Genomic DNA, 16,422 nt, shown 5'->3' on the forward strand with positions numbered 1-16,422 from the left:
TCGAATTCTTTGTTGTGCTGGCCTGCGCATACACTGAGTAGGGGGACGTGCATTGTGCATGTCTGTAATGAAAACACAACTGTCGCTTTTCATCCAGTCCTCGTATGCCCTATAGCATGAGGTCATCTCTGAGGCACGAATTTAAATTTGCTCCGTGAGTTTTAACCAATCATTTTGCACTCTGAGCTGCAGGTCTTTTGAATTACATGTAGTAACAAAAACAAGCCCCCGCATCAACTTAACGATCGGATGTGCATTACGTACATGTACATGTACCTGTACAGTACACGTAGCATGCCATGTACAGTACTAATAAAGAGCTGGGCTATGCGACCTCAGTGAGTTACAGGCTTCAGCTAATTCTGCACCACTAGCTCTCAGGTTACAGGATAATTAGCGTGTAATGAACATCTTTTTCTTCTCATAATAAAGCTTTCGTTATTTTTCATCCTCCCAATCATTCATTTTCAACGGCAGCCTTACACAGTCACCGCCAATTGATAAAACAGTCAACAGAGCCTGGAAGTAAATGCACAGGCTGACGTCAAATGCAAATGTCATGTTTACGGCTCTACTTTGGGCCTATAACATTTTCTTTTCATGAGTTTCCTCATTACATCTCACGTGTATCATAGCAGATTATAGCTACCGTATTGTGTGAACTCCCATATTTACGCAGAAATGAGAATATAGAACCCTTAACGCTGACGGAACTTTGGAAATCCTGCTGGAAAATTTCCCCATGATCGCTCAAGTTGACCGACCGATCACATAGAAGGCGACGGCCGGCTGCGATCCTGCCGCGCCCATAGTGCTATGATATTAGGCGCGAGCCCAGTTGCCCGTTGCATCGTTGACGTTTAATTGTCTTTTATAATAAAATAGGTTCTTCCGTTGCATACATTTGTTAGGATACAAAATTTGGGAGCAAACCTCCAAAATAAGGTTTGAATGGAAGAAAGTTGCGCGTAGCATATGTTCCGGTTGCGAGGAGAGTTCTGGGTTGGCGGGTTTCCATGTGTTTGTCATGTTAACTTGGACAGAAAAATTTGGTAAATGGCTAAGTTTTCCGGTTAAATCATACAGGGCAGTGAAAGACTAAGTTCTAGAGATTTGTTTGAGGGTGTTTTCGTGCACCTGCACAAAAAGGGAAATTTACAACACGTTTCCGAATTCACACCACCGCTTTTCTAAACATTCGTGCCCCGACATTTACTGAACGTATCAACGTCGATGAAGATGGCAAGGGCGCAGATACAATCACACATACAAGGCAATTTATCATTCTTTTGAAATATGCCCTCAGTTTGTCATGATAGTGCGGAGAAATGTGACAAAAGCGGCATTTTCGGTACCCAACAAGTACATCACACCGCTTGCGCCATTTTATTTTGTCGTCGAGAGCATTGGGAGGTCTGTGGAATGAGTGATTTCTGCAACGTCCGCAATGGTAGTATAGACTTGCTACGCGTCACCGGTGGCGGCATTCTCAGAATAACAGAAGCGAGTTCACGCTGATTAAAACAGCCTTACTTTGGTCGTACATATTTTGCCTAATCCGAGAAAAAAAATGGAATCCCAGAAGAAAGCTCCGACCAAGAGGGCCCCGAAGAAGCCCGCAGAGCACCCGAAGTACTCAGATATGATCGTTGCTGCCATCAACGCCTTGAAGGAGCGCAGCGGCTCTTCTCGTCAGGCCATTGTCAAATATGTCAAAGCCAACTACAAGGTCGGCGACAACGCTGATGTTCAAATCAAGTTGGCCCTGAAGCGGATGGCCAGCAGTGGGTCTCTTGTCCACTCCAAGGGGGTCGGGGCATCGGGAAGCTTCAAGGTGAACAAGGCAGCAGCCAAGCCAGCCAAGAAGCCCAGGAAGAAGCCGGCAGCTAAGAACAAGAAACCAGCTGCCAAGAAGGCTGCGAAGAAGCCAGCCGCCAAGAAGCCAGCAGCCAAGAAGGCCAAGGGAGCAGCTAAGAAACCCGCAGCCAAGAAACCTGCAGCCAAGAAGTCTCCCAAGAAACCTGCGGCGCCCAAAAAGCCAGCGAAGAAACCTGCCAAGAAGCCAGCAGCCAAGAAACCTGCCAAGAAGCCAGCGAAGAAGGTTGCGAAGAAGTCAGCAGCCAAGAAATCGGCCAAGAAATAAACTGTCGGGACATCTGAGCAGTCTATGGACGCTTGTGTCACATTGGACTTGGCTAGCTCCATAACCTTTTGTCGAGGATGCTTTCCATGGGTTTGCTTTGGATTTGAACTTGGGTGGAATTTCAATGTTGAACATTGCCTGTCTTTTGTATATATATTTTAAACAAACTTTTCGATGTACACTATGTCACATTTTAAGCTTATAAAGAACATTTGCATTTTAGATAATACCTCAGGGTCCAAACTTTAAGGCTGTCCAATTATAGCGAACTTACCACTTCTATAAGTCATCCATTGGATTGGGCTTTTGCCCAGTTCTCTTCAGTTTGCCACACACTTGCACTTGTTCCCGAGCAAACGTGCTTTACGTTCGCCTGTTATAGCTTTGAGGATTCCCTGGTTTAAATGTGAAGCTTTTTCGAAATAAAATAATTTATTTTATACGAAGGTAAACACTCTGATTTCCTCTTGCCTCTGTTCAAACTGTCGAATAAAGTCTCGTCCTGAGATGATTTTTGGCAATATGAGTTGATAAGTCAAAGACTTGAATTCGAAATATGTACGGTACCCTAAAATTCCAAAAGTGAAAGTTTGTGCACGTTTCTATTTAGCATAAGTATGAGTGTTAATAAATAAATAAAACAGTTACTAGGGAGTTCCAGTAACAAGTATTGATGCGATGCTTAGGCTAACCATTCCTACCTCCGTAGGTCAACTTAACGATCTCTATTATGGTTCCAACATTCAAAAATAGCGCCCTCATGTTTAGCTTTGGTCGCGACTTAAGTGTTTGTATATGTATTGTATGTCATTGTTGGTTAAGCGTCAGTTCAAAAGGGCGGAATTCAAACAAATTTTGTCTCGTCTCAAAAGTGAATTACATGTACACGTATACGCAAAACATTGTTGCTTGCAGCAAATCCAAAGATGTGCATAGCGCATGTGTTATCTTCTATACAGTGTACATGTACAAGTAATGTGAAAAAAGGTCCCAACGTATCGCTGGTCAGGAGCCGTTACATTACACACACCCCTGTTGTTGAACTCATTCCCGCGCATTTGATAAATAGCGCCCTCATTCAAAGGGGGTCTACATTTTTAATCTGGATGCCAGACCCGATGATTCTGACCACTCCACGATTAAGGGGCAGACAACCACGGACTAACATGTATATAAAGAAATATGGACTCGCAATGCCCTTAATCAGCTTACAGAGATCACTGAATCCCCTAGCAACAATTTTACCGAGCCGAATACAAAGCTTGACTGGCAGCGTAGTTATGTTTTCCCAGCTTGGTAAAGGCCATCATTAACATTTTCACTTGCTATTGGTTTGGTTTTCCTCACTTAGAAAAAAACAACGTGCACAAATTTTAGAATTTGTAAGTTTTTTGTTCAGTTACTTCTTAGAAATCTCTACACGTAAAAAGGCCTTTAGTAAAATATTTGTTAGCTTTTCAATTTATGGAAACTAAATCCTGCCAAAAATTGGCCTATCATTTCCGAAAATTTAAAATACATGAAGAAGAGGTACTAATGGTAGTCTTTGGTAAACGCCAAAATGAAAACAGACCAAAAGATTTTAAGGATTTTCTAATTTATAACAAAATAAACTTAAAGCAATGATAAGAAAAGATTCTGATGTATAATCTAACCTTTGCTGACAAGAACTGCGTCAGGTCAACTCGACTGAATCTAGAGTCCATCGACTGCAGGTAGGTAAATCTTTGCAACGTTGTACAATCTCGTTTCTACGTAAAGCACGAGGAACGTAAACAAACGTGCATGAACAAGGAGACCTAGGAACGATACGGCCGGAAGTGAAATGTCGTTAATAAAATTCGTTTTACCCATCTCCAGGTGACTTTTCCTTTTTCTTGGGGTAGTTTCAGTCAGGAAACATTCTTCAAACATCCATCCTTCCAAAAATTATCAAACGGGATAGGACGACCCCATGAAAAATCCCCATAGGCGGACCGCGCGAGGGTTTTTGAAGCTCACTGAGTGACCTCTACTTTATTCCTCCAGTTTTCCGGAAATAGCTGAAATACTCCAAGTCGTCCCGTATATATTCGGCATGTTCAGATGGTACCGTTGATGATCGGTAATTCCCAGCCGGGAGCCTGGGCTAGCTGTTGAACGTGAGCTCCTGTATCCTGAAGGCAGCCTTTGATCCTACAATACATGTATTTGACTTTACACGGAAATTGAACGTCTCCTCGGTAGTCTCCATAGAAAAGAATCTGGCAAATGTACGTACAGGGTGCACCACCACTGTAATGAATTCGAAAACACCCGGGCTCTCAACTTGTGACCCCTGACCCGTGCGTCATATCTATTTATATCTCTTGGCAGGAAGCCAGACTAGTGTCCCATTGTACTTTTTAATTGAATTTTATTTGACTTTTTATTAAATCTTCCATCAAAACGTATTTTCCTGAATGTTTCCTATTGAAATTATCTCCGCAAAAGTATACATGTACATGACTGTGAAAGATTAAGGGAAGAAGTGTCGGTGACTGGTTGGGTCGGGAAAAATTGAAATTTAAAAGCGCAGCATTCCGTACGTTGATCCAGCATTTGTGTTTCTATGATACCAGAATTAAGCAGGGAAAAGAGATACTCATTATGAAAACCACATCTAAACAAGTGACTCCTTTAATGCATATGTTGTTACTGAACTTGCTTTTTCGCTGTCAGTTCCTACACATTTCAGTTCTTCCTTACATGGACAATCAATGACTCCCTTTCACCAAGCAAGTAAAAAAACACGCTGTTCAAAAAGGCAAAGGAGCATCTGAATGGAGGGAAATACGTTGCTGGGGTTTATAGGAAACTCCAAAACGTGGGAGTGCACCCACCTGCCAGGACCCTTGCGTTCGTAATAATCCGTTATAATGAATGCTGTCGAGTATCTAAACAAAATAAGATGCAACTCATTCAAACATAATACATGTACATTGTACGCTACACGTAGGCCTATATTATATTGTAATTGTATGTTCATGGACGTTGCTATGGTATTTTCTAGAGGGCCAGGACACTCCCCCTTTGTTCTTTTACATCAACATCATCTACATCTTTGCATTTACACATATTTCCAGGGACGTCAACACAATTTTCTACTGTATAACATTCCACGGAAACAACCAGGCACATCAGGGAATACACCTGTCGACGACTAGCTGCCTGTTGGATTATTGGACAGAAACCGAAACGCTTGTACATGTACACCCGTACACAAAACATCCGGATACAGCGTTGGTCGCCGCGGCGCTCCAGCGTGATGCTATTTAAGCGCCGTATGATACTGAAACTCAGCCAGACTTTGTGTGTCAAGGTTTTGACTAGCTGGAGTGGGAAACTGTCTAGATTACAGAGTTTTGTTTCGTGTCAGAGTCACGAAAGTCTGAGTCCGCTAGTAAGGAGTTATAGGCTCTCACAGCCAAGTGGTGGGTCCAAGGAGTTAAGAATATCAGTCGGCTCTTTGGCCTCCCCGTTTAGACAAGAATTTTATACATTGACTTACAATATTTGTTTTCAATTCAGTGCCTAGTATTGCTAAAGCATGGATGATTTTGTGACGGAGACTTTCGAAGATAATGCGACCGACATCCCACCGTTTGAATTCAACGACTACACCCAGAGAGTCGTGGTGGCCGTCATGTATTTGGTTGTCATCTTGCTAGGAACCGCGGGGAACATTCTGGTCATTCTGGCTGTACTTCTGTCGAAGAAGCTCCGCACAGCCACCAACGCCTTCGTGGTGAACCTCAGCGTGGCAGACTTACTGACTTGCCTCGTGCTCCCCTGGACAGTAGTCGCCACGCTCAGCAAGGATGGCCTACCTGTCGGCGAGTGGGTTTGCAGCGTGGCCGCCGTCGTGCAGGCCACGGCCATCGGCTGTAGTATGTACACCCTGGCTTCCATAGGATTGCAACGCCTATTGCTCATCAAGAGGCCCATGACTACCTACCGAGTCATCTACACGCCTAAGAAGATCGCCGCGTGGCTGGTAGTGGCTTGGTCCATTCCGTTGCTTGTCACCCTCGTCCCACCTCTCTTGGACGTGGGTGCGGTCGGCTACAACAAGAAGTACCGTCACTGCGGGTTCCCCTCCACCCATCCCCGCTCCAACGACTACGATCTCATCATAGCTGGAGGGCTGTACCCGGTCCCTCTCATCACCATCGTCGTATGTTATGTGCTCATCTGGTGGCATCTCCGTCGCCACGCCAAGAAGGTGAGCGCTCCTGAGGCCAGCACCGACTCGATGACCCAGACCACCCGCATGTCTATGGTGTCGGAATCGATGGCTACCACGAATAGGCCTACCCACAACGCCAACAAGCCAGGTGTGTCTCGTCAAGGAACCCTGCGTAAATCCCACGTGAGCCGTCGCCAGACCGAGATCACCAAGAACATGTTCTACATCGTCTGTGCCTTCATGCTCTGCCTGACGCCTTTTGCCATCTGCCTCTTCTACGACGACAGCGACCCGTTCCTTCCCTACGCCTCGGCGATCCTGGTCTTCAACAGTTGCATCAACCCGCTGATCTACGCCACCAAGCATCGTGACTTCAAGACCGTCTTTGGTTGCATCTTACGCCGCAAGTGGGATAACATCCCCGAACCCTCTAATTGTCACAAGGCGCTGACATCGGGCAAAATGCCGTGCTGTGGACGGAGTGGTGTGTACGCGTGAGAGATGATGTGGACTTGAGCGTTTTAGAAATGTTTTTGTTGGCCATTAGTTAAATCTGTCGTTCCTCCGGCCGCGTATCAGTGACCGCCAAAACGGGCCTTTTCGTGAACTGGACTTTGAAGTGGAAGTTATTATTTTTTTTTACTGTAAATTAAATACACATGCATCCGAACGCCCTTATTATATCAAGCTCGTTAAGACTTTACGAATTACGTATAGGCTACATGTACCTTGTTTACTGGGACCTTATCAGTGTCATTGTTGAGACTTTGCAAATTACGTATACATCAGTATTAGAAAACGAAGTATACATGCATGTACATAGATTTGGGAACCTAGAATTTGTGTTTTGTTACCAGCAGCATTTTTACATTAACAGTACTTTATTATTATAGCGCAAAGTTTGTATGTACAGTGAGCACATCCTGGTTATGCCCCGGACAAGTGGCCATAGACCGAGGAGGCTTCACTTGAAAGTGTGCTCAAAACTTCACTTGAAAGTGTGCTCAAAACTATGGAGAAAAGTTATTAAGTAGTAGAAATGCTTTTATTTATTGCAATAAATGTACAGAGCGCGCTTGGAAGGCTTTACTGACCATTTCCCTATATTTTTTACTTCTAAATTTCTGGTCATAATTCCAAAAATTATTTTCACGGAGTGGGTCTGCAGCGATCCAGCAACGTTTCTCTACTTTTTTATAGGTGGAAATCCGAGCCTTCCTTAAAAAATATGACCCCAACAGTCGAACTTCAACTTCTTAACTGCAATTCCATCTAGCCAGCGGGAGCAGTGTTCCCCCTAAAGAGCACCTTTGTTGTTTCTGAAAAGTAACAAAAAACTGGGCAAAACGTACTACACGTTCAGTTCCTTCTAAAAACGTGTTCAAATACCCAAATTAGCATCCAAAATTTTTGGCCCCCAACACAACCCCCCCCGAAATACTTGGTTCTGGATATATGCCTTTATGCCGAAGCTTAGTGGAAAAAGGAGCCACCACGATTCCTTACAGTGATCAGTGGGACAACGTTCGTTCAACCAGTTGATTGCGTCATGCCCCGCATTACTTACGTCCCATCATGGGTCCTATACGGATACACTGGCCGGTTTGGGCTTCCGATCTGATATCACAAAACTCCTCGACAAATCCATGTAATCCGGTACACCATGTTTTCCTTTTACTCGTTCCGGAATAAACACAGGCCTGAATCCACAAGGTTTACATTACACGTGAGACTTTCGTTTTCCTGGGCAAGAAAAATAAATCAATTGGGCTAGACATGCTACCTTGCCCAATCTTGAATGGACCATTTTTGTTATGAATCGGCCACAAACTATGAAAGTGCGTCTAATTGTTCATTTTTGGAACATGAAAACATCAATCATTCGTAGAATGACATTTTCCTGTTAAATTAGTACTTGTCTACTCAGACATTTGTGAGAAAGCATACTTTAGTTTTAAATGCCAAATTTGGGGAAAAATAGATTCGATGAACAAGATCCACCATGGCTTCCTCAACACTTTTTTTATACGAGCAAGCTGGCACGTTTATACTTAGAAGTTGCTACATGTATAATCAAATTGAAAAGCGTTGCATTGTGATTGCGCGTCGAGAGTGAACTCAGTCTAAGGTCAAGCACATAAAGTTTTTGATGCATGTGATAGAAAGGACGAGTGACTTCCGGTGACCAATATCAACAATCACAGTCTCAAAACGAGACAGGAGAGAAATTTCGATGATCTGTAAAAGGCAGCACGTATTTCAAAACACATCACTCGAGTATCGCATAATGATTTTTCAGGATAGTGCGGGTTTATGGTTTGATTATATTCCATTATGTATCTTCCATATGACTGCTCCCAGTCACGTTTTTTAAGCGACTTCCAAAACATAACACTGACTGCTCACCGTATGCACAGAATTTGACCCGTCATAAAAGACGTGTTTTGAAAGTGCAACTAGAATGTCACCTATTCACTAAAACGATCTAATGATATCCATCGTTTTCATCGGATCAATTCCTTTTTTTTTCAAGTGTATTTATGTAATGTACCTATTGCCCGATGCCCTTTCTTAAAGCACACTAGTTTCATAACGTTGCTTCAGTTTCTGTATAAAACAAACCTAGTACATTATAAAGAATCATTTTTTCTGGTCAAAGGAAGAAGCCCAAATTAGTCATGAAACTTCGTCAATACTTTTAGCTATAGAAATTCCTCTTTAGTTCAGCATAATGAGACAAAATACCCTACAACAGCCGCGCAACCATCATATGTGTTTTCCTCGTATTTGATATGGAACTGCCCCTCTTGGTTCCCGCCAAACCACCGTGACGCTTTCCCTGAATTATCAAAGCCGAGTTAGTCAGGCCCCGCAGGAAACTGTCCGTCTCATCATCGGAGGATTGAGGACTGTTAGGGTTAAGGTCAGGTCAAGCGACAAAGTTTTTACAAAGTTATTCATCGTTCTGTTTTCAACAGACCAGTACTATTCACTTAACTCATATAACAGAAGTTTCACTTTCCATTTCCTATAGCTCTTTTGCGCTGTAAAATGTTCAATGGAGCTTCACATCATGTAGAATCAATTCTTAAATCAATCTTATCACGTCGACAAACTTTCTCTACAGTGACCGGTACTTGTACATGAAAAAAAAGTCCTGTTTCTGTTACTACGCTTGGCCTATGTGAGAATCGCCTTGCGGGCAATTTGTCAGGCCTACACACTCTACGTTCAGTTTTTTTTTTGCTCCATTTATTTGTTGTTTTGTAATGTTTGTGACTGTCTTTAATTTTTGATTGAATTCAACTATATCTCAATGAGTTTTGTTGCAATGAATTGCATGCTATATTGTGTCACTGTATTACTAAATGATGCGTGCAAACAATGACCTGATGTCATCACAATGCATTTATCACGTAATCTATACGAAAAGTAAACATCATTAATTCCAGGCATAGTTGTTGTCGGTAGTGCTCGACAAGCGACATGATAAGTCGTCTCTGGTGTGTAAAACGTGCTGCAAACTTCCACAACGCATCCGACTGCGGAATCTTTAAAGAAAGAGAAAAGGCCATCCTTGTCACCGTGTTGATCAGTGTTGCCAAAATGTAACAAATTAACTCAACTCTGTAATAACTTAACTGTAGTTCAGGAAGCAAGTTTCCCTGCATGCGGAGGAAAGTATATTTCCACAAATAATTCAGTGAGGAAAAAACGTTCTCCAACAATAGCTGGAAGAACAACCCTTGGCAAGCACCGTGTAGGACTGCCTCCATGTCTTATTCACGCCGCCGGAACGATCTGTATAGAGTGACTTGAAGACAAAATATGACGACACTGCATGGCCAGTAGGATGATAGTCGCTATTACACAGCACCAACCTAAAGCAGACCATTTGGCAAAATGTAAGCCCCCCCCCAAAAAAATGCTCAAAAATGTTCAATGTTGCATTGGTGAAGTGATTTGTAGTGAGACTATAGACCTGGACAGCGTATGTGAAACAAAATTACCCCTACAATATCACGGCACGTGTGTACGTGTAGAGGTTTATTACCAAGTACGAAAGCCGTGTTGTGCCATCGAGTACATATTTCTAAAAGTGAAGTATATTTTTTCGAAGCTCGTGTTTATGACATTTATTACCGCGTTTGTTCTCATGGGATCTGACATGTACATAAAAAACACTGTTTTTGTTTTCTAACAAATTGTTTTACGAGAATTTGTCCCATGTTCGTTTTTATATGGGCCTATGAGATACATTTTTCAAGTTTGTTTTTTTGGAGATATTCTAAGTTCGTTTCTCAGTATGCTTACTAAATGCATACCAGAGTTTTCAGCTTCATGATTTCCCAAACAAAATATATGTGCAATGTTCATTTCCTTATTACATTATACAGCATATGCAGTCAATTGTCACACTAACGTGTCAACAGGCGCAGATGTGTGAGTTACTTGACTCGCAAAATGCGTATACGACCGTCTACTTGACTCACGAGTGCGTAACATTTTCACGAGGCAACTGAGGCGTAGCGCGAGTACAAACCATCTGTCATATTTATGGGTTCACACAGTAAAATAATGTGGCTAACTATAATGACATGAGTCATGCAACACACCACACGACTTTCCATGATACTCGCCAGCAAATTGTAGTGGCGTTCTGGCCAGAAAAACTCAATGCCAAATTGATCAGGTTTGTTATTTTTCATAGTAATAAGAATATGGCAATTAGCCAACGAACAATTTTTGGGAGAAATGTTTCCATTGAAAAATAAATTGAGTTAACAATGTGAAGAGCAAATTCATGTATTTAAATTTAGCGTGTCTTTCCATCACATCACAGCAAAAACGCCCTGACTTGTTTGGGAAAGCATGGACATTTTAAAAGGTTTAGAAAGCCGTACTTTTAAAACCAATTTAACCGAAAAGAGATGCCAATTCGCTTACAATGAAGATGAGTAGGCTAGCTTATCACATTTCACAAAACCTTCAATCCTGGATATCCCCATGACAAGGTTATATGGCAGACTTACCAAACCACCTTTCCGTAAACTAAACTCCAGATGGATTTTTTTTACCTTGCATGCCTACACCCGAATAATGAATTAGCAGGCAGTACAATTAACTTGAAAGATCTCCAGTTACACGAAGCCTAACATCAATTACCGGTATCAGACACGACCAAAGCCGTCCCTACTCATGCACTAATAAGTCGAGGACTGTGCGACGGCTTCTGTTCTGTGGCTTACTGCCACAGAATGCTATCTAAGGAAACAAATCGTAAACAGAGTTCTCTTAAATGCGAGATTTTTAATGACATACACAACACTTCCTTAAGTCTCTTGTTCAAATGTATGTGGTAATTTAGAGGGCTCTGTACGTTTAAGCACCCCATTACTTGCCACACACCCCAAATAATTCGGTCTAATCACAAACGGACCTTGCCTCGCGTTTTCAGACTAAGACAACAACACCCTTCCAAATCTGAAAGAATTTTTAGTCGACTGAAACATATTCTACCTGGTGACTTTCTAGGTTGGTCTCGGTTTCGTCTTCACAACAGTTCTTAGTCCAAACAAAAGCACAAACGGTCTAAAAACAACCACGATGAACGTATTAGCTTTCCATAATGTGGCATTTGCCATCACTTACAGAATGAAACTTCATGGGGTTAAGTGGAGGTCTATAACAAATGTAGTCTTGAAAACAGAAGTCAATTGTTATAATCGGACTATAAAACGGAATTACAGGCAATAGCAAGAAATTGCGCGTGGCCTAGAAATCGTAGAATGCACTGAAAAGAACAGACTTCCGTAAATAATGTAAATTTCCATAAGCGGACCGTGTGAGGGCTTCGGAAACTTGCTGCGTGACCGTTTACTTTCATGCTCTATATTGACAACAATTGCCGAAAATGTACCATGAAGACGATTCGTTAATTGTTCACGAATACTGGGTAAAATTTGCTTCAGTCAGAGTGAACAGATGCATAGACACTCGTAACGGGGGTGCATGGTATCCCTTGGGCAGTTTGTGCTTTTTGAGTAAAAAAATACACTACCCAAAATTACTTGGAATTGCTAAAAGATATCTCTGATGTTATCAGAGATATCTCTATTTCTATCTAAACGATATCTCTGTTTGTTTTTGTAAGCCAATAGGATACAAATTATGAATGTTTATGAGTGCAATGTTAAGAATAATTTCATAAGGTGACAGATGAAATGTTCCCTTCCAGCTGCCACTGCCTTTACAATCTTGTGGAGATAATAAAATTATTAAATATTTGTATAAACTGCTTATTGGAAATGCAAATTCAATACTGTTTTTGCAAAATGTGCATTTTGTGGCAGACATTATTGCCATCCAAGACTTAGTTTTTTGCAAACTTTGGCCGTCCATACAAAATGGCGGTCAATTAATGTTTGTAAACAAAAGATCGACAGGCCTGATGAACCAAATCTCAGATCGTACTCAGAAGTCTCAACTTAACCTTTAAAATGTCAAGTAAATGCTTACATAGTGAATAAATATCTGGTGTATAAAATTTCTTTCCTTTGTGTCTTTGAACTAGCTGGGCACACCTTTTTCCAAACAGGATTGACGGTACACACTTAAACCACAACCCGGAAATGAACCGGAATATTACTGCGTAATTGACTGATCCAAAGCAGAACGTTCGTTTCACTCGTATCAACTTTCCATCAAGCAACCAAGCAATGACGATAGGTACATCTACATACAGTTTTGTGAGGAGGCAAGTGTCACGAAAGATTGGAGGTGGTTTTGTGTGATCCCAGGTCATCGGGTATAAACAAAATCTTGTAGCAGTTTGAAGAAATTGGAAACCACTAACGGCCATCAGCTTGCATGGTTGGATAGATCATTGGGTACGAGCGAACGTATATCAAGGTGTCCATGCAGTTCCTGCAGTACATGCCAAACCACAAAGAGGAACATTAAGTATTAGTCATCTGTGCAAATTTCCAAGCATCAGGACTGTCAATATTTCCTGCGCTCGTCGACTGCCAGAGAAATTCGCTTTTACACCCATTCAACGAGTTTTAAGCCATGGAGGACGATTCCTTGTACTCTTCTGAACTTCACGTCAGGGACAGTGTGTTCATATACAACTCCACGGAAAGCCCGTCGTACGAATTCAGCGACTACGCACAGCGAGCCGTTGTAGCCACATTGTACTTGATCGCTTCTGTTCTGGGCATCGCCGGCAATTCCCTAGTGATATGGGCAGTGTTTTTTTCTAGGAAGCTCCGGACGACCACTAACGCCTTCGTGGTGAACCTCAGCGTGGCGGACCTGCTGACGTCGCTGGTGATCCCCTGGGATGCGGTGGAGCTGCTAGGAAGTGATTATCTGCCTGTAAACGAGTGGATTTGCAGCGCAGTCGCTTTCATGCAGTACACGACGGTGGGCTGCAGCACGTGCACTCTAGCGTCTGTGGGCGTGAACCGCCTTCTCCTGATCACGCGCCCCACGACAGTCTACCGGATCATTGATACACCCAAAAAGATCGCCGTGTGGCTGGTTGCCACGTGGCTCGTACCGCTCCTAGTCGTACTCCTGCCGCCACTCCTCAACGTTGGTGGCATCGGCTACAACCAAAAGTACCACAACTGCGGGTCCAAATCCTCCCACCCGCGCTCAGACACCTACGATGTTATAATAGCAGGAATCTTGTATCCCGCCCCACTCATCGCAATTATCGTCTGCTATGCTCTCATCTGGAGGCATTTGAATCGCCACGCCAGGAATATGACCAGAGCGCTGGGGGAGCCCTGCCAAGTGACCTTAGACGATCCTTCCTCAGACCGTGTGACTTCGGCTACATCAGTCTCCGTGATTCGCTCAACGTCGACTCCAAAGTATCTTTCCAGCCGAGCGCCGACCCGACAGTGTACTGCCATCGGCCAATCTAGGATGAGCCACCGTCAGTACGAAATCACCAAGAACATGCTTTATGTCGTCTGTGCCTTCTTTCTGTGCCTGACGCCTTTCGCCATTTGCCTCTTCTACGACGACAGCGACCCGTTCCTTCCTTACGCCTCTGCGATCCTGGTCTTCAACAGTTGCATCAACCCGCTGATCTACGCCACCAAGCACCGTGACTTCAAGACCGTCTTTGGTTGCATCTTACGCCGCAAGTGGGATAACATCCCCGAACCCTCTGAGTTTCTCAAGGCTATGAGACGAAGAAAATGTTGTCGTCGGAATATGCCGACAGAATGACTACCACCATTAACTTTATTAAACGAACTTGAGGCATCCAGTTAAATTTGATTTACGTTTTACATTTGAACGCGACTTTCCTGACACGACAACATTGGTACTCGAATACATCACAACTACATGTACAAAAATGTACATGTATATACCTTTATCGTTGTGTCAAAGCACTGATGATTATAACGGCCTTGAAAGAGATACTTTTCTTCAGTCTCACAAGTTTTGTGTACATATTGAACTAATGTTACGTTCCTTAACTCTCCACAATTACACAGTCTTTGTCGACTGTTAAGAAGAACGCACTGCATGACAAAAATTGTGACTGATTACATTTAACTTATAGTACTTTTGTTTCATACAATGTGATTGTTTCAACACTGCTTTCAGATTCTAGGTATCTAATGGCTCAAAAACATCTCTCTTGTTCTCTCCGCTGATAAAAATGGGGTAAACCATAGCCTACATGAAAGTGCATGCTTCATAACTTTTGACAGTTTAATTTGCCTATGTGCCAGCTATTCGCTAAACGAGGTAATAACGTGCCAGTCATAAGCACATCAATCTCCAAGGCAGTGAACCCTGAGAAACGCGTTTGTTGTCATCGTCCATCCCCAGTCGCTTCAATACCTACGGTACCCTAAATTTTAAAAAGCCAATAATTAGCAAAGATCACAGGGACTCAAAATAAGGGATGTGGGGCCATAACAATATTTGCTGTATTGTGTTTTAGTACCGGTATACAACAAATGTTCAGGAACACTATAATTTTAACAAATACCTGTAAAATGTTATACCTCTCTATGATCCGTTTTATTCCAAGTGTGGCGTAGGAAGGACTGTCTGTGTGAGGCCTCCATATGTGTACTTTATCCCCCTCCCCCCCAAAAAATAAAAATTTGTAAGCAGTTGGCATGTCACATATACTTTTTTTACCCAAACACTTTAATAAAATGATTACTAGAGTTAAATGAACCCTGACATAATGATCAGTGGTACTATAACCAAACATTCCCCAAATAGTTTTTATTTTAAATTCTTACAAAATCTCAAACGCCCCTCTCTTAATTAAGACTTTATTTTGCTGGTTAAATAGTTGGAAGCTTCTATTGGTTTCATGACAGAGGTCGATCAATGTTGGGACACAAGCTCTCAACATTTTCAAGATGATGAAATAAAAACCTTAATCAGATTATAATTTCTTTGACACACTACATCAGCCCAAAGGGCTAAAAAGAAACGAGACGGTCAGCTTTTTCTCCACCATGATGTGTTCTGTTACTGTCTAGGCTACAGGAAAAAACTAGCTTACCCTCTATTATAAAAACACCTAGATAACAATAAAACTAACCCATGGACTTTCCCCACGTTTACCAAAGATCCCTATCTCTACGAGTTAGCTCATATAACATGACGGCGGTAAAAAAAAATCTTAGGCCAATATTTTATTGAAGCTCTCAGGAGGTAAGACTCCAGCAGGGCAGCAACGACACCAGTCTATTCAATGTAATTAACACTGCAATGTCAACATCACCTTGTATGTACTGTGCCGTTTTCGGGAAATCACAGGGGTACAGTTTTAACCAAGGATCCGTTCACTCCTACATGAAAACTGTTGTACTGGTATACGTTGCAAACATGATTCATAGTAGTTTCCCTATACGGTTCGCTTGCACTTTCACTCAGTCTTTCTCGGCCCTAAAAAACTACATAATAAGGATGCCAGATTTGAAAACGGGTCTACTCTCCTGGTCGTCCATGGAACACTTCTCATTGCCTCATGTCAACAAAAACCGTAAAATTGGCATAACAATAAGTCGATTTTAACAAC

The 16,422-nt window shown here is 42.4% G+C and overlaps 3 protein-coding genes across 3 annotated transcripts; all 3 read left to right on the forward strand.

Moving 5' to 3' along the window:
* Nucleotides 1-1,465: 1,465 nt before the first annotated feature.
* LOC110989271 (histone H1-delta-like) lies at nucleotides 1,466-2,595 on the forward strand. The gene has a single exon (XM_022253539.2). It carries the CDS (start codon nucleotides 1,571-1,573, stop codon nucleotides 2,141-2,143), a length of 573 nt encoding a protein of 190 aa, XP_022109231.1. The 5' UTR covers nucleotides 1,466-1,570; the 3' UTR covers nucleotides 2,144-2,595.
* A 2,546-nt stretch (nucleotides 2,596-5,141) lies between these two features.
* Nucleotides 5,142-7,436, forward strand: LOC110989274 (G protein-coupled receptor moody-like). Its single transcript, XM_022253542.2, has one exon. The coding sequence runs from the start codon at nucleotides 5,712-5,714 to the stop codon at nucleotides 6,846-6,848; it is 1,137 nt and encodes a 378-aa protein (XP_022109234.1). The 5' UTR covers nucleotides 5,142-5,711; the 3' UTR covers nucleotides 6,849-7,436.
* Nucleotides 7,437-13,027: 5,591 nt separating this feature from the next.
* LOC110989267 (alpha-1D adrenergic receptor-like) lies at nucleotides 13,028-15,469 on the forward strand. Its single transcript, XM_022253536.2, has one exon. It carries the CDS (start codon nucleotides 13,422-13,424, stop codon nucleotides 14,595-14,597), a length of 1,176 nt encoding a protein of 391 aa, XP_022109228.2. The 5' UTR covers nucleotides 13,028-13,421; the 3' UTR covers nucleotides 14,598-15,469.
* Nucleotides 15,470-16,422: the final 953 nt, after the last annotated feature.

Source organism: Acanthaster planci, linkage group LG17 (genome assembly GCF_054643075.1).
Source record: "Acanthaster planci isolate LZ-2023a linkage group LG17, COTS_SCS, whole genome shotgun sequence".
Classification (NCBI taxonomy): Eukaryota; Metazoa; Echinodermata; class Asteroidea; order Valvatida; family Acanthasteridae; genus Acanthaster; species Acanthaster planci.